This window comes from Parasteatoda tepidariorum, chromosome 5 (assembly GCF_982258835.1).
Source record: "Parasteatoda tepidariorum strain Cologne lab strain chromosome 5, Ptep-v5.0, whole genome shotgun sequence".
Classification (NCBI taxonomy): Eukaryota; Metazoa; Arthropoda; class Arachnida; order Araneae; family Theridiidae; genus Parasteatoda; species Parasteatoda tepidariorum.
This window is the reverse complement of record NC_141759.1, coordinates 67,628,511-67,651,878: the sequence shown is the minus strand read 5'-3', so window position 1 is coordinate 67,651,878 and position 23,368 is coordinate 67,628,511. Positions and strand designations below refer to the sequence as shown.

At 26.6% G+C, this 23,368-nt stretch overlaps 1 protein-coding gene and 1 long non-coding RNA gene across 2 annotated transcripts in view; one reads left to right on the top strand and one right to left on the bottom strand.

Moving 5' to 3' along the window:
* Positions 1-17,121, bottom strand: part of defl (Integrator complex subunit 7) — a 43,314-nt gene extending 26,193 nt beyond the window's left edge. Inside the window, exons 1-7 of the mRNA XM_016073165.4 lie at positions 16,727-17,121; positions 10,884-10,996; positions 8,626-8,755; positions 7,351-7,497; positions 6,145-6,282; positions 4,011-4,140; positions 776-892 (exon numbers count right to left, since the gene is read on the bottom strand). Coding sequence (XP_015928651.2) covers positions 776-892; positions 4,011-4,140; positions 6,145-6,282; positions 7,351-7,497; positions 8,626-8,755; positions 10,884-10,980 — 759 coding nt within the window. The 5' untranslated portion in view covers positions 10,981-10,996; positions 16,727-17,121. The remainder of the gene's footprint in view (positions 1-775; positions 893-4,010; positions 4,141-6,144; positions 6,283-7,350; positions 7,498-8,625; positions 8,756-10,883; positions 10,997-16,726) is intronic.
* A 7-nt stretch (positions 17,122-17,128) lies between these two features.
* On the top strand, positions 17,129-22,152 carry LOC122269068 (uncharacterized). The gene is made up of 2 exons (XR_006224957.3): positions 17,129-17,459; positions 19,540-22,152. It is a non-coding gene; the product is annotated as an uncharacterized LOC122269068 (long non-coding RNA).
* The last annotated feature ends 1,216 nt before the right edge of the window (positions 22,153-23,368 follow it).

The following is a 23,368-nucleotide window of genomic DNA, read 5'->3' as shown; positions in this document are numbered from 1 at the left end:
CCAGAGACATCCAATTTGTGACTTTTAGAATATTTAAATCACTTTCAAGGCAGTCGAGCCCTCTAAGACTAGGTCTTCCTCTTTTTCGAGTGCCTAATGGTCTGGCAGAGAAGATCTTTTTTGTAATGCGGTTATTATCCATTCTTGATAGGTGTCCTGCCCATTTGATTCTCTGAATTGAAATATATTTGACTACGTCAGGTTCTTTAAATAGTATGTAAAGTTCGGAGTTAGTTCTTCTTCTCCAGATATTGTTACATTTAAGGCAACCAAATATGCTTCTTAAAATTTTTCTTTCAAACACAGAAATAGTGTGCTTTACTTTTTCTGTCATTGTCCAAGTCTCAGCAGAGTAAGTAAGAATGGGTCTCATCAAACTTTTGTATATCAGAATCTTTGTTTTTCTGCTGATGAAGTTAGATTTCAGATACTTTTTAAGACCGAAAAAACATCGATTAGCTGCTGTGACTCTACTACGGATCTCAGGCAAGATGCCGTTAAGACTATTGACTTCAGATCCCAAGTATTTAAAATTGTTCACGGTTTCAAATTTATAATCTCCAATTACAAGAGGTTAAAACATTAAAGCAAACAAAAATTGAAAAATTTGTTTGCTTTCTTTTTTCTGTGAATAAAAAACTGAAGTGCATATTTTTGTGCAAATTCTATATATCGTAAAACCTCATGCTTCAATGTTTATATTAGAAAAATGTTCTATTGTACTACATAAATTATATACTAATGCTTTCAATATAAATAATTAAATTTCTCATACCTGTTGAGGAATGTGAGTTATTGAAGCAGCAGCTAGTTCAGTGAGAGTATGCAGAGTGCAAACAACAAATTGTTGAGATGGATAATCAGGTAGAAGGGATGTGCATAGTTTCCAGACCTATATTACATTAGGTAAAAATACTGATTTACAAGTTCAAACAACATAAGTTGAACAATTAGGAAATTATTTCATCGCAGTTTCTAATTAATTTCATGAGATAAGTTTTTTTTACAAACTTTAAACAGATCACTTTTGTGAGACAAAAATATTGTTCTTCAATGAGAAATATTCAAAATGCAGTAAAGAAAATTCAGTACTATTTTGTTCAAAATTGCACATTGGATCAAAAAATAAAAAATAATACAGTGCAAAACCTCTTATCTGGAAAACCGGAATATAATTCGGAACCGGAAATTAATTTTCTTCCATTAAAAATTTTTTTTTCCTGCAAGATTTTGAGCCCATTTTGTTATTTAGAGTGTACGGCGTATCGAGTTGACGAAAGAACTGATTTAGAGGACAGATCAAAAGCCGTTTGTAGACGAATCTCACATAAGCACAAATAGCTTATATATGTTATTATAGTTAATAATAATATTAATAACATATATAAGCCTGTATATAATTTTTATTTCATAATTTCTTTCCTTATTTAAACTTAAGGGTATTATTATTTATCACTTTTTATTATTTCTAAAACTATTTAAAAAATTTTTTTTTAGTTTCCTGCAAGATTTTGAGCCCATTTTGTTATTAGTCCATTATTTCTAAAACTATTTATTATTTCCATTATTTATTATTTCTAAAACTATTTCAAAATAATTTTTTAGTTTCGTTTTATAAACATTAAAAAAACGGTATTTTGTAGCGATTCAGAAAACTGGAAAAATCAGTTATCCGGAATCACGATGGTCCCGATCGTTCCGGATAATCGGTTCTCTACTGTAATTTAAGAGTTCATAAAAAATTTATTCTTTATTAATTTAACTCTTACTTCAATTTCGATTTTCAGAAACACTTTACTTTACAAATAAAAAAAGCTAATACAACAATTTATTATAATATGATCTTTATCACTAATTTAAAAGTAAATTAAAGTACCAAAGATAAGCACAGATATTACAAAAAAAAATATAAGCATAATAATAGCTTCATTATTAGCTAAAATGTAAAAATGAACACTAATTCCATTATACTTAGTTGAGAAATTGATTGACTTGAGTTAAGTTGAAAATGCTGTGGGTGGTAAAAAGCATGAAAATCAAGGAGGAAAGGATGCATCATTTTGATTCTCTTATTTTTTCTGTGACGAATTTTCAAAAGGAAAAGAAATCCGCAAATTAATGTTGGTGATGAGGGGGTAGATTTTGCAGTGCAGTTCTAGCTGACTGCTTTATTTTGGTCTGTGAAGAGACCACTTTATTGCTCTTTTAAAAGAAAACCAGGAATTTTTAATATTTATTTTGTACCCAATAAAACATTTAAACTGTTTCAAAACTAGTAAGGAAAAAAAATCTTAAATTATAAATGAAAAACAGATACAATGGGGTGTTTGAACTTCTAGATCTTGCCCCTTACCTACTTTCCTATTGCCGTAATCTGAAAAATATTGTCCCGTTTTCAAACGAAGACTCACTCAGATTATTCCCTTTGAACAGTTTATTTTCATGACATTGCTTTGTATAATTTATATTACTTATGAAAAAAATGTTCATAAAAAGAATGTTCACAAGATGAACTAAATAATTTTTTTTCCTAAAAGTATTTTTTTTATTTTAAATTGTTAGAGATATTTAAATTCTTTTAAATGACTGGAACGAACAGAAAGAACCCTTAGAAAAATAGATTTAAAAGAATTGCTTCTAATTTCTAATGCTAAAAAAAAAGGAAAAAAAAGTCAAAAATTAAAAAAAATTTTTTTTTAAATAGTTTTTAATTTTTCCAGTGGTTGACAGTGGAAATTTTTAAAGTTAATTGAGGGGCGTTCGTCCCTTAGGTGCATGCTCATGCTTATAAGATATGAAGCAAGTAAAAATTATGATTTTTGAAACATAACACATGAAGTGTGTTATGTTTCATCTGACATTTTTCTGACATTCATCTGACATTGTTATGTTTCTTCTGACATTTTATTTTTAAATAGTATAGCCTTGAATAACAAGATGATACAGGGAAAGAAATACCATCTGGGAATCAAATTTATTTTACTCTAAATCAGTGGTTTCCAACTGCCGGCCCGCGAAGTCTTTTTTCGTGGCCCGCGAACTAAAATATATTAGTTGTCATTTTTTTGTGGGAATTTTCGTAAAAAATCTTTATGGATTTAAAATACTTTTCTCATTAATAAAAACCTAATTTCTTCGTTTCTGTGAAATTTATCATATCAAAGGTGCAAAAAAATTTATTTCTCAGGTTTTGCATCCAAGAAAATATTTATTCAAATACAAAAATAATCGTGTATGTTGCTCTTTTTTATTAATTTTTTTTTGTATTTTGTGAATATAATTTAGCATGTGTGTATCAGAAATTTTCTTGAAGAAATTCTTAGATTTAACTTTTTGAAACCACTTTATTTGGACGAAAATATTTACACACACATTTGTAAATTTTAAATTTAAAATGTAAATATCCATTCTCTGGTTATTGCAGCAGACAAACCTCAATTGTGTGTGCTACTATGTAAGTTTTAATACCAACCTTTATAAAGTTTTATATCTTAACAATTAGATATATGTTGCACATTAATTGTTTAATACATAGGTTCACATTAAAGTTATTGTAGCCCAATTTTTTTAATATGCAATTAAATATTTTTAAAAATCTGCTTCTTACTTTAATTTGCAATTCACTACTTTTGTTTTGTACAACTTGGTAAAATTCTGACAGTAATATTCAATGCGCCTTCAAACATAAAAGAGTCCTACATAAAATTTTTATAAAGTTGCGGCCCGCCATTTGATTTGTGTTTCTAATTGTAGCCCCTGGCCTCATGCTAGCTGGAAACCGCTGCTCTAAATCTTAATCGTATACTTTATATCTATGCAACTATAACATAAAATTTTTTTTAAAGTTAAATTTAAATAGAATGATTCCCAAAGCATCTAGAATGATCTTAATAACATATACATAAATAGTAGCAATTTTTCTTCAGAAAATGTAACAAAATAGTCATTTAATTAGTGAAATGACTATGCTAAAACAATTTAAGAACAGGAATGTCAATCAATTTGATTACTTGTGCAATAGTTTGAGCATCATGGTGCATATGTTGAAATATTGAAAGGAGTTGTAACTTGACTTCAACTGGAGTAGCCAGTCCTTGAATCATTTCTCCAATTTTGCTGCAAATATTAGAAGCAAACGCCCTAATTTTGAATGAAAGAAATGTTAAGTTAATTAAAGACAATAATGCTATGAATAATATTAAAACATATAAGAACAACTCATGTTTTATTATCTAAATAATTAAGCAAGCACATTTAGTTTTAGAACAGAAAAAAACATGTTACGGTCTCAATAATACACTTACAAAAAATTTATGTTTTCCTCTCTCTGATAAAACTTTACACAGAATTAGTTACAACTTGTAATGATTTATTAGGAAAATTATACAATTATTACAAAAATCTATTATTAATAATACTCACATTTGTTAATATTATTAATGCTTAAGGAAAACCAAACAATCTTTATGTAAAAAAAATTTTATAAGTTGCAAACTTTGCTGATTTGTCGTATTAGTTTTTCCTACTAAAAGATAAGTCTTCATAAAATTGAATACTTTTTAATTTAAGAAAAAAAAAGGAAGTTCAGTGAAGGTAAAGGAAATTGAGCAAATATGTTATAGTTTATTTAAGTTATTATTAGATAAAAATTATTTTTTTCAAGTAATTGATTCTAGAACTTAAAATTTGTGAGACTCAGAGTTCTATTTTAAAAATCTAAAATCACGGGCTATGTTCTAAAAATAGTGGCAACAAATATTTTGAGAGAGCTACTAATTTTCATTTAAAATTGGCATTTAGGGTCAATATTTTCAATACATATATTTTCCAGTTTTTTTAAGTTGTTACCACAATATATCAATTTCTTATTACACAAATCATGAAGCAACTTTGTCACCTCTTTGTCATTTTTTTTTGTATATTTTAAAACAGCTCTGATCTATGTATATTGTTACAAAGAGAGGAATAATAAGCTTTCTATAATTCTATTAATTTGTACCCATAATAATAAAATAATAATAGCTTTTCTATTAATTTGTATCCATAATAATAACAATGGTGTAATTAGCTTATTTCTGAAAATATATCAAAAGTTTCCTTATTTACTTGTTACTATTAAAATCATAAGTGATTTCTTTAAACAAGTGAAGCTTCAACAAATGTGATAAATTTAAAAAATTGATTAAAGTAAAATAAAAAAATTTCTTGCCAGAATATAGACTTCATTTTTGCAAATAACATAAAATCAAATGAAAAGAAATTGCTTATTTTTCTTCTATGATATTACCAATAATAAAATTAAATAGGATTGTGAAATAAGTATATTTTTGTGTTATAAAAGATAAAATTATAGTACAAGGATAACCAAACATATCATATTAGCATTTCATCATTTGTGATTTCAATTAAATTATAAAAAAACCCAGCTTAATCAGAAAGACATGATAGCATGAAAACTTAACACTAATGATGATGAAAAAAATTTCTTTTATACTTAGGGACTGTTCAAAAATTATGCAAGCATGCATTTGGCAATTTTAGACTCTTTCCCCATTGTTAGCAAACATAAACTAATTACAAACCCTTTCCCTGTTTATGTAAGAAAGTCACAGCTCCCAACAGCCATATTGTTTCTTGCTTTAATGTATACTTTTACAGTTCTACACCAATTAGAATTTTCAGATAACTAAATAGAATTTACAGACTAAATTCAAATAAATTACGTAACTTTGAATAAAACAAAATGTATGTTTTATAAAAATTTGAAATACCTTGCCTTGAAGAAATTTTTCTTCTCACTTCATATAAAAGTTAAGTTTTTATTTCAAAATAAAAAATTTTACAATTGTTATTTTTCCAAAATTTTCGGCTTTTTAAAAATATTTTTGAAAATAATGAGATTTTTGGTATCTTACATAAGCACTGCCCATGCCTCTCCTATCTTGTCAACAAAAATAAGCAAAGCTCAAACCCCCTATCCCCCTTAAGTGCTTAACACAACATATGAGTGCATCCTTATTTGAATTAAGTTAAAAAACATCATCAAGAAAGTATATACTTTTAAAGAAATAAAACAAAAATGTTGTTGCAAAATCCATCTTATAGCAATTTTCATTTGTGATACTTCTAATGAAAAGAACAAACTTTGATTGGGCAGCAAATTTTCCAGTAGCATAAATAGCTGCCTTCATTTCAACAGCATCATGAGAATCTAGACTATTTCTTATACTGTGATGTATACTCTTTTTTTCAGCAACAACACTAGCAATATTGCCTAAAGTCCTAAAAAAAGAATTGATTTCCTTAAATAAATTTATTTGTTGAGAATAGAACTAAAATTTAATTTAAATAAAATATATTACTCATTATTGAATGCACAAATTTCCAACTGAGCAAAAAAATATAATTATATACTTTTTGCTCCATTATAATACACAGGAAAGTGATTAAATTATAATTTTTTTTTAAAGTATTCACTCATATTTCTTTTTCTTTTCAACCTTAATGTGAACAATTTCTTAAAGCAAAGGACAACACAATAAAAATATTTTAAATAAATATTTAATAGCATCCCTCCATTAACAAACTCTTCTTTTTTTCGCATTATTTTAGATATAAAATCAAAAATTGCAGCTTTTTAGTATTTCGTTATTATAATAAAAAAGTTTAATAAAAATTTATAAAGTTTTATTTGTACCATCAGTCAGAAGATTTTTTCTTCTCTTTTTGCCATTTTTTTCTATGCGATTTCATGTGTCCTTTCAATGTTTCCTGTTTATTTGAAGTTTTTGTTTAAATACATTTTTTAAAGAATCCCATTATTGCTTACAGAGGAAGGATAATTTTAAAAGGAAAATATGATATTTTACTTAATATCCTTTCTATGTAACATCAGTTACATTTTCTATTCTATTCAAAATAAAACATTTACATTTTGTATCCTTTTTTCTCATATGTATAATAATATTAGGCTATTGAATTAGACAAAATTTGGCATGTAATGAATACTCAAAGAAATGAAGTAGTTATATTCTTTGAATACATGAAGTTATCTTTAAAAGGAAAAATAACAAAAAAAGGAAACATACAAAAACCTAAAAAGAATAATAAGAACTATGAAACAACCCACAGAAAAGATAAAATAATATAAGAAAATACACAAAAAATACATGAAAACACAAAAATACACAGTATGAAAAAATTTTATAAATTGCTGTGACATTTTCTAGTAATGTGATTTAGTTAAAATTGGTAAAAAAATTAACACAAAAATAAACTATTACAGTTTTTAATAATTATAAAAATTGGAAGTGAATTTGTGAAGTGATTTAAAAAAAATATTTTACAAACCTTAAAGTCAGTGCTCTAGCCACAGGATCATTGCTATGGATAACAGCATACAACCGATGAACAAATTCATCTAAATTAAGAATTTTGTCAAGATGTTTTTGTGTTTGTTGCATAACTCGTAGAATAAGTACTCTATGGAAGTTGGTCCTAAAATAAAAAATTAAACAACATAAAGAAGCAACATTTTTTAGAATCATAAAGAATATTTTTTAGAAAATAAAATGGAGAATATAAGTTGCATAAAAGCTTCATAAGAAATAAAAGCTTAATTAGAATTTAGAATTAATGAATTAACTTAAAATTTAATAAAAGTTTTACGAATTGAAAAACAAACTATAAATTATTTCAAAATCAATTTGAAACAAATTTTATCATAACAAACAATAAATAAGGTTAAAAGTAAAACTAAGTACAAGATGGCTAGTTTTTTAAAAAAAGAATTACATATGAGTAAATAGGAAATGGGTGCTATTTAAAATCATATTGTCAGATAAATACTCTAGATAAAATTTTAAACAAGAAAAAACTACATAAAAAAAAATACAAATTTATAAATCATACTTAGAAATAAATTTTATATAAAATCATATGCTTTAATATGTGCAATATATTTTTTTAAGAGCAAAAAGAAAAAAAAAAACACATTCAATGCATTTAAACCATTTCATAGTAGGGATAAAGACACTTGAACTTTGTTCCTCAACTAAGAAAAATATTTATATTTAAGTTTTTCCAAGAAATTTTATTAATACAGCAGACTTTTCATGCAGAGCTTTAAAGGCCATTATTTATAAATTCTATTGTTGTAGAATACAAAAGAAAAACTGTAATCTATAGTTTATACTTTGATTTCCAGCTATACATTTAATTTCGTATAAATTAAATGATCAATAGTTATAAATTAAATTTATATTATTTAATTATGAAATAGACAAAATTGTGCAAAGCGATCTTAAATTATTAATGTCTTGAATTCATAAAGTAATTATTAAAAAAATATTGCACATTGGAAAAATCATTACTAGTAATCATTGCACAAAAAAAACAACATGAAATTGAATTTAAAAAAACTAAAATTACAAAATAAATAAATAAACAAAAAAGTACAATACCCAGTGGGGAAAAATGCAGATAATTTCAAGCAGGGTGAATTGATCAAAATTGTAAAAAAATTCTTTTCAAAGAGAGTAATCATTTTACAATAAAAACATAAAACTGGATAAGAAAAACAACTAAAACTATAAAGCAAATAAATAAATAAAAGATGTGCTATACCCAGTGCGAAATAATTCAGCTAACTTCAAGCAGGCTGAATTTATCAAAATGGGGAAAGGATACTTTTCAAAGAGTCGTGGAAATCTGATGATAGCTTCACACTGTTCACCTACTTTAGCAGATCTTAAACCTACAATATAAAATTACAATAAAAAGAGGAGCAAGACATATTTACGAAAACAAAAATGTTATTTTCTTAAACTTTTAAATTGAAAAATACATTTTAATAACATCAAAAATATATAAAATAAACAATTTAAGTGGCCATACTAATTTACAGAATAACTCTTACCTAGACAATATTAAGATTTCATTCCAAAATATAATTTTGAAGTATTTTACTTCACCGTTTAAAATTTTTTCATTTCATGAACAATTTAATGTGATTTTTTTTTCAATATTTCAGCATTATGAATATAATTATGCAATTATTTTTCAATGTTTCAGCACTATTAATACAATTATATAATTTTTTTCAATGCTTCAGCATTATGAATGCAATTGTGCACTTATTTCTTTTATGTTTCACCATTATGAATACAATTATACAAGGGGTGTTTAAAAGTGAACTTCTTGCAGGGTGAGCTTGGGCCAGAACAGCATAAAATTTGAACATGTGATCTCAGGTGTCTGCCATCTACATTTTGGTTTTAATAAAAATCACCACTTAAAATAAATCTAAAATAATTCAATTAGGCTTAAACTAGGACTGCTTTTTTTATTCATTTATAAAAGACTATAATTTTAACTGGTTTCACTTAAATTTTTTTTTTAATCTTAATGTATTGAAGATGTATTTAAAATTTTTGCTTTTTGATCATAAAATATGATAAACAGAATTCATAAGAAGACAGAAATAATATAAATTAATTTCAATCCTTTTTCATAACTTTTTTTTATGACAGAAAGTGCTAACAATTTCTATAATCATTATGTATTAGGGATACACCAGATATTCTATTGACCAATCTTGCTGAATACGAAGTTTAAAAATAATATATTAGTTTGGTCAAATATTTTTTCTGAATTTAGTTATGAAATGATTTGTGCATAAATAATATATAAGCAAAATGATGCAAAAATAGAAATTAACTACAAAAATGTGGATCAACATTTTGCAAAAAAGTATATAGTAATGATGCTTTATTATACAAAACAAGCAAACATTTTCTAATGCTACATTTTTAACTGTAAGAGAGTGGATAATTAAGTTAAACAATGATAAAAATGCTTAAATGTATAATTGCATTTAAAATATAAAAAAAAATAAAGGATTACACACAACTTATGCATAAAGGTTCATAAAGGTTTAAACACAACTTATGCAATAACTCATTAGATTATAGTTTGCACAGTTGTAGTACACTTAGTAGTACACTGTAGTCAGGGGTCTGTCCAGGCCGAATTTACTACCGTTTAGCGGTACCTTCACAAATTCAACTTTAGAAAAACGGTAGTTTCACAAATTCAACTTAAGGAAAAATGGTAGTTTCACAAAATACTTTTTCTTAAAATTTTGTTTTTGTATCCCTTAAGAAACGATAAATCCATATTTTTGTGTTGATTTTTTTAATATAATTTTAAATTTTTCACAAATTATGTCTAAATTTTCACAAAATAGGTACCTCTCAGAAAAACCTAGACAGACCCCTGGTAGTAGTAGTTTGCACTTGGGCATCCCCATTACCTATTCATTAGCAAAACTAAATGAATAAAATGATAATGAAATTGTTTTCATTCAATAATATGATTGAATTTATTAACTAAGAAGACTTTCTTAATTTTTATAGTTTCTTTGGAAAGAAAATGAAAGAATGGATTTTTTTTTTTTACCTACTCATTTGTCAAAAACAAAAGCTCAAAGCATTGTATTGAATTTAATCAACGTGCTTTCTACTGCAATCTAACATCTTAGAAACACTGATTTAGAGAAAATAATATTTTCAGGTGCAAAAAGATATCCCTAATTGTAAATGTCAACCCTTAATATTACATTCAAATGGTGCAATCTGTAAGTAAGTTGACACTTAGATTCCTTTCAGAATATTGTCTTATGCTAGTTCATCTTATATATATTACCCTATTTAAAAAATAGGGTAATAAATAGGGTATGTAAATAGGGTACCCTCTTTAAAAAATAGGGTAATATATATAAAATTAACTTCTGAAAGTTATTTGTATGTTCTATTATATGATATATAATGAGTGTTTCACAATATGATTAATAATAATAAAGAACATAATAGAAAAAAAAATGCCTTTATCAAGTTCTGTCAGAGCAGAATTAGCATCTTGGTCAGGTTCACCAGAAGATGTTTCTCCAATTATAGAAAGTCGAGCTGAAACAGTAGCCATAATCGGGGATTATTTTCTGAAAATAAAAAAGGAAAACTGAATTTAACTAATGAAATATTTATGATCAAAGAAAGCAACATACAGATAATCATGAAGTTAAAACTTAAGTATGAAAAAAAGAGAATATTCTTAAATTACAACCTTTAACAGATATGTTACCTCAGTAACAAATTTCAAATCTTAAATTTAATGTCTACAATGAAGTTTTAGTGAGTAGAAAAAAAATAATAAACTAGCTTTACAAATAAACTAACAAATTTCAAAACTGACTAATTTTTTTTTTTTTTACAGATAAAATACTTAAAATAAAGCGAAAAAAAAAGCGCAGAAAGTTGGCTTTCAAACTTAATGTAATATACAATAATGTCCTGCTAAAAAAATTTTTTTTAAACAATATTTGCTATATATATATATATACAGGGTTATTCATAATTCCCTCTGAGGTTTCGAAGCGTTATAGTTAAAAAAAAGAAGACGAATATGAAAAAAAGAAACATATGAAATTATTCCGAAACTATTCAAGTTTTACTTACATACGTTGTGTTCTATGTGTGAACCCTTGGTCACACGGCATACATCAATGTGATAGTGCAGTTCCTGCCATACTCTACTCAACAGGGTACTGTCTATGTTATTGATAGCACGTGTTATCCTTTCATGCATCACATGTTATCCATATTAAATTAAAACTTGAATACTTTCGGAATAATTTCATATGTTCTTTTTTGCCATATTCGTCTTCGTTTTTTTACTATAACGGTTCGAAATCCTGGAGAGAATTATGAATAACCATGTATATATATATATATATAAAAAAAAAAATTTTAAAAATAAAAAGAAAGTTGGCTTTCAAACTTAATGTAATATACAATAATGTCCTGCTAAAAAAAATTTTTTTAAACAATATTTGTTATATATATATATATATATATATATATATATATACAGGGTTATTCATAATTCCCTCTGAGGTTTCGAAGCGTTATAGTTAAAAAAAAGAAGACGAATATGAAAAAAAGAAACATATGAAATTATTCCGAAACTATTCAAGTTTTACTTACATACGTTGTGTTCTATGTGTGAACCCTTGGTCACACGGCATACATCCATGTGATAGTCCAGTTCCTGCCATACTCTACTCAACAGGGTACTGTCTATGTTATTGATAGCACGTGTTATCCTTTCATGCATCACATGTTATCCATATTAAATTAAAACTTGAATACTTTCGGAATAATTTCATATGTTCTTTTTTGCCATATTCGTCTTCGTTTTTTTACTATAACGGTTCGAAATCCTGGAGAGAATTATGAATAACCATGTATATATATACAGTGAACTCCCGCTACTACGATATCCGATACAACAATAACTCCCTCTATTACGATAATGTTCCGTGGTCCCGCCAAACTTGCATATGGATTAATGTTATCTTCCTCTCAATATAACGATATTCTCTGAAGCAGTAAACCTCTGTAAAACGATTTTTTTTTCAAATTTCAACATTATTTTCTTCTTTTTTTTTATTGGTTTTCAAATAATGTAAAATGCCTTTTTGTCATCTTTTACCATTTTTTTCATCTTTTCTGATAAAAGGGTCACTGCTGGTTATGATCTTTAACCCCACTGTTATTTCTTTGCACATCAGAGAATGGCTTTTGTATTCAAATTTCATTCCCCCACTGTTGAGGTACTTAGACCACCCTAAGAGCTTCATGTTTTAGAATTGCCTCCCTCAGTTCTTAAGAAATCACCATTGTAACATCATGAGTCATAAATGACCACACACATCACAGTAACACCTGCTACCCTGAGAAGGTACTGTTTCTGTAGAAGGTGGGTGGAGCACGTTTATTGAAATTGAGGAGGAGAAAAAAATGTATACTGACCATTGGTCATCGTTCATCACTGTCACTTAATCCCTGATTTAAACTACACCTGGTGTTTTCATGAGCTAGCGCAAATTCTACGATCAGAGCTTTTCGCATTTAGTGCTGCTAACATTTTCAGCTTGGTGAATTTTCAGTGTATTGGATATTTTTTACTAGTGTAATTCAGCATAAGATGGCAGGGAGAAAGCAACTTTCATTTCAAGATAAACTTAACGTTATTAAAGATATAGATGATGGAATGAAACAGATTGATGCAGCTAGAAAATACGGATTATCTCAATCTACAGTTGCAACGTTTCTTAAGAAAAGAAAACAGATCGAAGATACTGTAAGTTCAAGTTTAATTAATCCAAAGCGTAAACGAATAAAAGTCGCAACTAATGAAAACATTGATGCTGCCGTCTTAAAATGGTTTCAAGAGATGAGAGCAACAAATATCCCGATAAATGGGCCCTTGTTATGCACACAAGCACGTAAATTCGCAGTAATGCTAGGGAACGAAACTTTTAAAGCTAGTAATGGTTGGCTAATGCGTTTTCGGGATCGACATGGAATAACTTTCCAGGAAGTTCACGGAGAGAAAATCTGCTCCGATTAACGAAGCAAATGAATGGAAGCAAGAGAAGATGACAGATATTCTTCAAAAGTATAAACCAGAGAGCGTTTATAACGCAGATGAAGCTGGTCTGTTTTTTCAACTCCTTCCCGATCGAACATTGGCATTTAAGGGTGAAAAATGTTACGGCGGAAAAAAATCAAAGCAGAGATTGACTGTTCTTCTGTGTGCCAATAGCACAGGGACACACAAAATTCAACCTCTTGTTATCGGCAAATCATTGAAGCCGAGGTGTTTCAAGAATGTGAAAAGTCTTCCAGTGGAATATAAAGCCAATAAAAAAGCTTGGATGACTTCTAAGTTTTTTTCTGAATGGTTGTTGATGTTAGATAAAGAAATGAAAAAGAGGAAGAAAAAAATTGCTTTATTAATTGATTACTGCACCGCTCACACCTCAATTCCAAAACTACACAACGTCGAAATCGTTTATTTCCCGGCCAACTGCACTTCGATTTTGCAGCCACTCGACATGGGAATAATCAAGTGTTTCAAAGGATACTACAGGAAGCGTTTGGTTGAATCGATACTTGTCAACATCGAAAATAAAGTAGAAGATCCTTTTAAAACTGTGAATGTCAAGGAAGCATGTGATATTATTGCTGGTAGTTGGTGGGAGGTAACAGAAAAACTATTCAAAATTGTTGGAAAAAGGCCGATTTGTGTGTCATGGAAGATGAAATTGCTTCTAATAGTGAAGAAAATTCCACAGACAGTGATCTTTCAGATAATCAAGAATTTGTTTTGAATCTTCAAAAATCTTTATCCCAACTTCAGGAAAAAATGGGTAAAACATATGGTGTTAACGTGGAGGACTATTTAACTGCCGATGACGATCTCACAATTTTCGCAGGAGTTAGTGATGAAGAGATTATCTCTGAAATTACGGATGAAATGGAAAATAATGATGAGGAAGAAGATGGTGATGATGATCCATGTGTATCACAGTCCGTATTGTCACCCCTTGAAGCTCTTCAATCCGTAAAATCTCTAAAGACATTTTTCTCAAGTCTTCCATTCACAAATGAAAATCATTTTCGGGCATTGGACTCTATGCATACTTTGTTGGTTGACTTAACAGTCAGAAAAATGAATAAACAAACAAAAATATCGGATTTTTTTCAATAAAATTTTTTTTAAAGGTAAGTTTACAATCTTATGTTCTGTATTTATATCCATTGTTTTTAATGCTTAACCGTAATAAACACTTTGCAAATTAATTTTTTCGATAATATATAAATATATTTATAGTTAATGAATATATAACATTAAATTTCAAAAAATCTTATTGCGTCCCAGAATTATGTGGGCCCTCGATATAACAATATATCCCTCTACAACAATATTCTTATTTGGTCCGCAAAATATTGTTGTAGCGAGGTTTTACTGTATATATAAAAAAAATTTTTTTTTAAATGAAAAAGCAAAATTTTATTTGTATGTTTTATATTTATATATCTATTCCAATGGTAAAGTACTTCATTTTTACATTAAAAAACATCATTTATATGTCACGTCTTTCTTAAGATTTAAAAAATATATTTTGCTTTAGTCAATATTTCTCCATTTTTATCCTGTGTTTTAATTTCACTGGTTTTGTTATTAAAATTTTTAAGAATGATGATGTTAATTATATGTGTATATATTTATAGAGAAATTGCGTAAAATAAAATATTCAAAATTTACAACAAAGGCTAAATTTTTTCAATAATGTCTAATTTTTAACTTTAAATAGGTGCTATCTAATACTATTGTTATAATTATAAATACTACATACAGTAATACAATCCTAGAAACTTAAAAATTACTGTCTTTATGCATATTTGAGTTAAATTTTAGTAAAAAAATTTGATTTTTAAAATTCTGAATTTACAACTGTTAATTTTTCTATTGTTTAATAACAGTCCTTTGAAAGATACATAAATTATGCTTTACAGTAGAGTTAAGCCATTAGAAAACTCTAGATCAAATCACATTGTGAAACATTCATTTTTTTCACATTTCATCTTTAATAAATTAGATAGTTTGACATTGATTTAGTAAATTACTAATAAAAATTATTCATTATATTCCTTCTTTGCTAGAATAAATATAGCAATAAATAACTTTGAATGAGTAAATTTACATTCTAATCAATCAGAAACTTGGAAATCCATTAAATCGATAAAGAATTTTTAAAAAAAATAATAATTCTATCTATGCTGAATGCATGCAGACATAAATACATATTAGCATGAACTAGGCAGGAATGCAAAATATGCCAAAGTATGGTTTGGGAAAAATCACTGAAATCACAGCAAAAATTTTCCTTGTAAATTGGAATGAAAATTCATGATTGCAGCAGGAAATCTTACAAGAATTGATGATGGGAAAAAGTAATAACTACTAATTTAAAAGAGTAAGAATATTTTCTGTTATGTTAAATGTAACACAAATAACTTTCTAAGTAAATTTGATTGTTAGTTTAAATTCCTTAAGTTTATAAATTAAATTTCTATATGACTTATATATATTTCTATTAACTATAGGAACTATTTTAATATATTTTAAGGCAATTTTCGGTTGGCGAAATATTGCACATTTTTTTCCCTTTATTTTTATTTTATTTGTTTTTTCACTAAATAAAATGAATGTTCACAAAAAAATAATTTAATTTTGTTGTGCCTGGTTAACCGAAAAGTACATGTTTTGATTTCTATCATTTTTAAAACACTTTTATTTCAGAAATGTGTAAAATCAAATGAAATTTTTTTCCTTTTGTTAAAAAAAATTATTATCAAAATATTTTAACAATACACAAATTTCACTTTCAAAAACTATTTTTAAAAAGATTTTTTTATCTAGAAAAAAAAAATGCCATATAATTAAAGGAATTCTTTAAAAAAAATGTTTTATGCAAATATTTGGTTCTGGGAATATTTTTCAATCCTATGGGATATTTCTGTCACACTAACTACAATTGCCAAAGCACCAACTTAATTTAAAAAATATATATATATATGAAGAGGTTTGCCTGAGAGTGGTTACGAGTTAGGTCCCCTTCTGAGAAGTTATTTTTGTTTTTTAGTTTCTAGCCGGCCTACCCGAAAGTTGCCAGGACTTGGTAAATATTCTGAATGTTATAAAAAATATGTCACTTTCCAAAAACATAATAGCATTTTAGGGTTTTCAGTTATTGCGATTAGGCAAGGAAATGAAATATCCCTTATACTAAGTTATCAAAAATTAAAACAATAAATACCGGCAAAATAAGGAAGTATAAAGTATCGAATCTTGAAATGAATAGAATCTGTGAATTCCTCTAAAAAATAGTGCTTATGGTGCAACAAAAAATATCTTTCATTTATCCTTTCACAGTAATTAATCTAAATCTTTAATTGTCTATAATCGTTGACTTTGCATCGTTCTTATTTTTTAATTATTGTTTACGCTTTTGGGCTTTTTACTTCTGTGCAGCTAAGAGATGTCAAATAGGCTTATTCATCCAAAGACTTATTAATTCATGACATGATGAAAATTAGTACCCTAACGATTACTTTGATCTAACTAGAAAAGAATATTTAATTATTATGTGTTATTCAAGTTTTCGCAGTAATTTCAGCAGATGATTTTGCTTATCATCACAATTATAACCTTAACCGTTATATTTTCACGTGAAGTCTAATGTAAACAAACAGATCCAAGATGATTAATGTGTTTTTATTGTTTGTGCCACTCATAAAATCGTGATAAAGTAAATTTCATTTAGTTTTGTAAGAAAATTGTGGATCTTAATCAAATAAAAAGAATTTGTGTTCGTGACGATTCGAAATTAGCTTTTACCAGTTAAGCTGTGGCATTTTGTTAGCAACACATTCACTTGAACATTTTAAATCATTTATTTTCTTGAGAAAACTGTTTTAGATTATGTTGCGTGAAAACAATACATTCTTTGTTATTGCATCACTTAAAAGAAACTGAGAAATTTATTCATTGTAAGATCTATGGTTTAATTTTTCCAAGTTTAGTTTATCTTTAAAATTTGGTACCTTATAAGTAAATAAGAATTTTGTTTACTCGTATCATACTTAAGATTTTTTCTTTTTGATTAAATAAATAAGTTGTCTTTAAATGAAAATGTGAAATATTTTATTTATATACAAGTGTCAATTTAAAGCGTTCGATTCTGCTTATGAAGCAATAAGACTTGTATGAACTTGGTTACATAATCTTCATTCATACCTTGGAAGAAATCTACATAATTAGTCTTGAAAATTTTGTAGCTTAAAACTGTAAAACCAATATGTGTATTCCAAATTTAATAACTTTTTCAAGCTGATTTCAATAAATGCTGAAAAAAAGAAGAGAAAGAGACAAAAATTGTAACATGAAAATTCTTTAAGTCATTGACAAAAAAGAATGGGATTCTTTTAACGTTTCTATTTCAAATTCTCTCTTACTAAAACTTGTTAAGAACCAACCTAATTCAGAGATTTATTTAAAAAAATTTAGATCAAGATGGCAAAAACTTATTGGGACGGCCTTGGCTTGTCATAGACTGTTGTGCCCAAGAAGAAGATTAAAAAAAAATTAAAGATATAATTTCTATATAAAGAAAATACCAATTTTTTTTTCAAGGAAAAAGTTAAAAATGTGTTATAAAATTTTTTTTTAAAGAATACTAAGTGTACAAAGCTTAAAAAGCTTTTTTTTCTAATTCAATTTTTTTTAATACTGTATGCATTATGTAGTATGATTCGCTTTACTTCTTTTTTACAAGTATAACAACTTCTTGCAGGCTTTAATGCTTCAACCACACACTCCTCGCGGTTATTTTTTGTCCGCATTGCTGCTCTATATTTAAATTTTCTAATCTTATTCACTGCTATTTTACCATCTAATCTGCAGTCTCACTTTAGCTTGGAATTTCTCAGGATTTCTGAATACCAAAATCTGAATTTAGTTATTTTCCAAATATAGCCCAATGTTTTTGACCTATTGTTATTGAAGTCTTTTATTATTCTTGTTGTTATGCAGTGTTTTCATTACAGAAAAAAAATGGGAGAGAATTTCTTACCCTTTCTCAAAAACAGGGTGAGATTTAAAAAAAATTAAATCGTGTTTTCTTAATTTCTAAAAATTAAGAAAACACGAATAGACTTGGAAAAAAATTATTTCTTTAATTATAATACATTTTTAACATCTTCTAATTGAATATTTTTGCTGCATCATCATATGGAAAATGTTCTATATCTACTTTTTCATCAGCTATAATATTTATTTGCCTGAAAAATATCCGTATTCGTTTCGTTTTGAGCGTATCTACCGACATTTGTTTCATTTTCATTTGTCTGTTACGGAGTAGAAGATGTTGCCTTAACAAGGTATTTATCCATCTTACATGAAGAGACCTTACCTACGGTGACCAGGTGGTTGCAGAGAAATGTGTTCTGAAAGGGATTCGGGTGAGTTGTGGTCTGCTGTTTGCACCGGATCTGAAATATACTGTTAAATAGGGAAGCTAGATAACAAGGACCGAAGTTCAAAATAATGAAAGATCAAGGAAGAAAAGTGAAACGGGTTTTATTCAAAATGGCGAAAGACGAATTTTTTTCCAAAATTTGCGCATTTTGAAATTGATTAATAGAGTGCGCGAACTTCTCACGTTAATAATTTTTTATTGCGAGAAGAGAAAAAAATATGCGAGATTCTCGCTTTCTCGCTCTGTAGTGAAAACACTGTTATGGCTCAAAGGAATAATTAAGCTATTTTCAACTTGTACGTATTCTATATTTATGTAAGTAAAAAAAAAAAAAATCTTGTTTGCGTTTTGTAGAATAGTGCTTAAAAATAAAGTGCACTTTTTTTTTTACAGTCCTCTGATTTTATGATCTTTTACCAATTTCAATTAAATTAAGCAGAAATTGCATTGACTTTTTACTGCAAAATAGTCTTAAGATTTCTAAACATTTATATGTTACCTTGTTACTTCTTACCATTTTTTATTTGACTTACTTTTTGTTAACAACAAAATATGATATATTCAATATAATATATATATTTGTTTACTTTCAGGTATATGAGGATGTAGTTATGGCACAGTGCAACCATGAAGTTTCGTCAGAGATTAGCCTGGATTATTTTATTTTTATACCTTCTACTGTCACTTTTGGCTATTTATTATTATTTTGAAATTAGTGATCAATATAACACTCTTGCACTTGAACATAATAAAGTTCACCATTCATCCATAGGCTTGAAAAGTGGTAGTTCTCATTGGATTTCTTTGTGGAAGCATTTGCCAGATGTACCCTTCACTTTGTGGTTATTTATTTTTGCTTTATTTTATTTTCAAATATTTTTCTGCATTTATGTTTGTACTCAACCAGATCCCAAAGAAATATTATATTCATTGCCATGCATGCTTTGTGCCAAAAAGATATCTAAACATGATAAAGTGTTATTGTCTCCTATTTAGGTGATGTAGAGTTTGTATATATTATGTGTTTCTATTGAAACATATTCTCATTTATAATTATTTGGATATTAACCATTTGTTTACTGTGCTTAGCCTGGTGAAGTCTGTCATTCTGGTCAACTTGTTGTACCAGTTGTAATCAGAAGGTTAAAATTCTAAAAATCTATACACTAAATTGCTAGTATGTTTTGTAGATTATTTTTTATTTCAATTGTTTTATGAAGTGAAATTTATATTACAAATTTATGTGTTCTCTATGTTTTAGATCTGAAATGAAGTTATTTTTCTAATTCTTAATTGGGAACAAATGAATATTAACTAACTGTGTATTGATCTTTTCAAAAATACATGTCCTTTATTTAAAAAATGCTTATTTGATTTAAATAAGAAGAGACTATTTTTATGCTTCTAACTGTTGCTTATTAACAGGAGTATGTGACAGTAAAAAATATTACTTGGTAACAATGATTATCTGTTGGTTAATCATTTAATTTCTTTTCTTGATTCTTTAACTGAATTTATGTATATATTTTTCCTTTTTACATTCAATACAAATATTTATAGCACATTCTGATTTATTTCTTTATAATTATATCTGGACTTTTTACTAACTAGTATCTATATCAGCTTTGTTGTTTCTGATTTAAGAATGTATAATCATGCAAGAGTAACATAAGATTTCTCATTGTGGTGACAGAGCATTATATTGTATACTTTCAAGGGTCTGGTATAAAGGTGATTAGGTTTGTTTCAAGTATACTTTTCAGAATATCATCTAACAGTTTTGACTTTATTTTACCAATATTAAATTGATTAACTAACTTTCAATGTTTAAATATTAATGAGATACAATTGCTTCAAAATAAATGAACTGCATTATTATTTATTAATTTATATCTATTTTACAGTTTCAATTAATTGTCTAAATAGTTTTGATTAATTACATAAAATAATCAAATTCAATTATCATGATGAAATTGCTTATTCCAACTTATTAATCAAGAAAATTTGCTGTGTGATATGTATCATATTCTCTTGATGAAAAATCCTAGTCGATGTAAATATCAATCATTCTTGTAACTTTCCTCCATGAGGAAAATAAATGTGATCTCTAAAATATATGTATAAAATTGTTAACAATTTTATATTTAAGCAACATATCAAAAAATATATTGTGGTTGTTAAACATGTATTTGCTTGTGCATTTATTTTTTAACTGTATGATACATTTTACAAATTCTATATAATTATCGAATTTGTAGTTTTTTTAAATTGCATTTTAAGTACTAATATTATTGCATTCCAAATTATGTTGCCAAAATGCTTTTCAAAATTTGTTACATTCTTCTTCTTTGATTCAAAAATGGCTCTTAATTTTAAAATCTAATTTATAGTAAATATTGTTATATTGACTATTAAAACCAAACTATTTAAAATTATGAACATTTAATAACTTTTAAGTGACATATGTACTTATTTATTGACAAATTATTGCAAAAATGTTCAAAAAGGTTCTCTAAGAATAAGTGTATTATTACTGTAGAATTATTGTACCCATTGCTTAATAAGTTTTACTCTTTGTAAATTTTATGAAAGATCTCGAAGGTTTATTATATTGCCAATTGACTATTTGTTTCTGAAAGTAATTGTATAGGATATATTTTATAATACAGGTGAATTCAGTCTGTATATCTTAGTTATTTTTGATCAGATTCTCATATAGGCTTTTAGTTCTATCTCAAATTTTTCTTTAAAAAAATATCTCATGCAATAAAATTTTTAAAATTAGTTAGTTACAAGTTTCACTGATATCAAATTAGTAGTATAATTTAATAAAGGAGTGTGGTGTACACAGGCTAGAAAATGTAGTTACAGAATTGATACTTAAAAAGTTGGAAATGAAATAGGATCTCGTATGCATCAGTCAAATGTTCAAAAATTTTGTTTTGTGTGGCTTTCATTGCACTACAAAGATTTATTTTCACTTTTTACTCTAAATAATGATCATATATATCCCTACTGCCATTTTATGTTTTATGGGAGATAGAAATTGTTGATACTAAAAGTAAATAAAGAATCTCGGCAATAAAATGTAGCATTTTTTATATGAAATAACTTGTATGATTACAAATCTCTATTAAATTTATACTATGCAAAACTACTTATGTAATTAAATAAAATTAATTTTTTTTTAAAAAATTAAAGCGAAAGATGGAGAAAAAAAGAATTTTAAATTGAATGTATTAACTATCATTTATTGAATGTATTACTTTTAAAAACATTTTTATTTATCTGTCATTACAACAGGGGTGTGATAATCAGGGAATACATTAAGTACTTTTTTCATTACCATTATCATTTCTGTTTAAATGACTAAAAGTAAATGTTTTGATATTGTTAAGTATAATATAATAAAGTTGTTTTTATTGTGAATTTGTTGAAATTAGGCAAGGGAAGGAAAGTAAGTTCCAAAGCAACATGTACTATATAATCTCTAGATTTTCAAATTTATATCTATTAAACATTGCAGCAGGTTATTTTTGAGGATTATATAATTATACTACAATACAAACAATAGAATTTTCATCTCTTTGACAACCTAAAACAAAGATGAAATACTCATGAGGTCTGGTGAGAAAAGCTAGCTAGTGCCTCAACTCCTTAGTATTTTAAAAACAATTAAAAGCTTTTTATATGATAAAATTAACAACTTTTTATTTAATATTTGTTAGTTTTTATTATTTATTCTCTTTGTTCAACACACATTATAAAATACAAAAACTTGCATATCGCAATAAATGAATATAAAAATGTTCATCTTATGATTTCTAATTAAATGTTATTTTTCAAATAAGAAAGCCCACCATATGCCAAAATAGTTAATAAATTTATTATATATTTTACATAAAATAAATTCTAACCAAAAATATTTTACAAAATTATACTAAAATTTGTGTAAAAAATATTCAGATTTTATTTATCAACTTGTGGTTGAGTACATTTAGGACCTCATTTTTTTTTATATCATTATAATTTTATATACAAAGGATATATTATAGGAAGAAAACATCGCAGACAAAAAATACTTACATATTGAAATTATTATTATTATTTTGCATGAGTAAAACTTAAGAACACTTGGTGTATAATAAACTTTCTGTGCTCTTTTCAAATTTTTGTTAATTATTTGTTGTTACACTATTATTACATTATTGTTATTAAAAAAATTGAAAAACATGTTGTATATATTTTATTAAGTTGTCAATTTATGAATGAATGTTCAGTAAATCCTATTCCTTATTTATGGATGCATTTTAACAGTTAAAGGATCAGTCCCAGATTTTAAAATATTTTGTATGAATTGTATTAATAAATTGCTAAATATTTAAATTTTGTTGAATATTTAGTTAGTGAGCAATTATTACA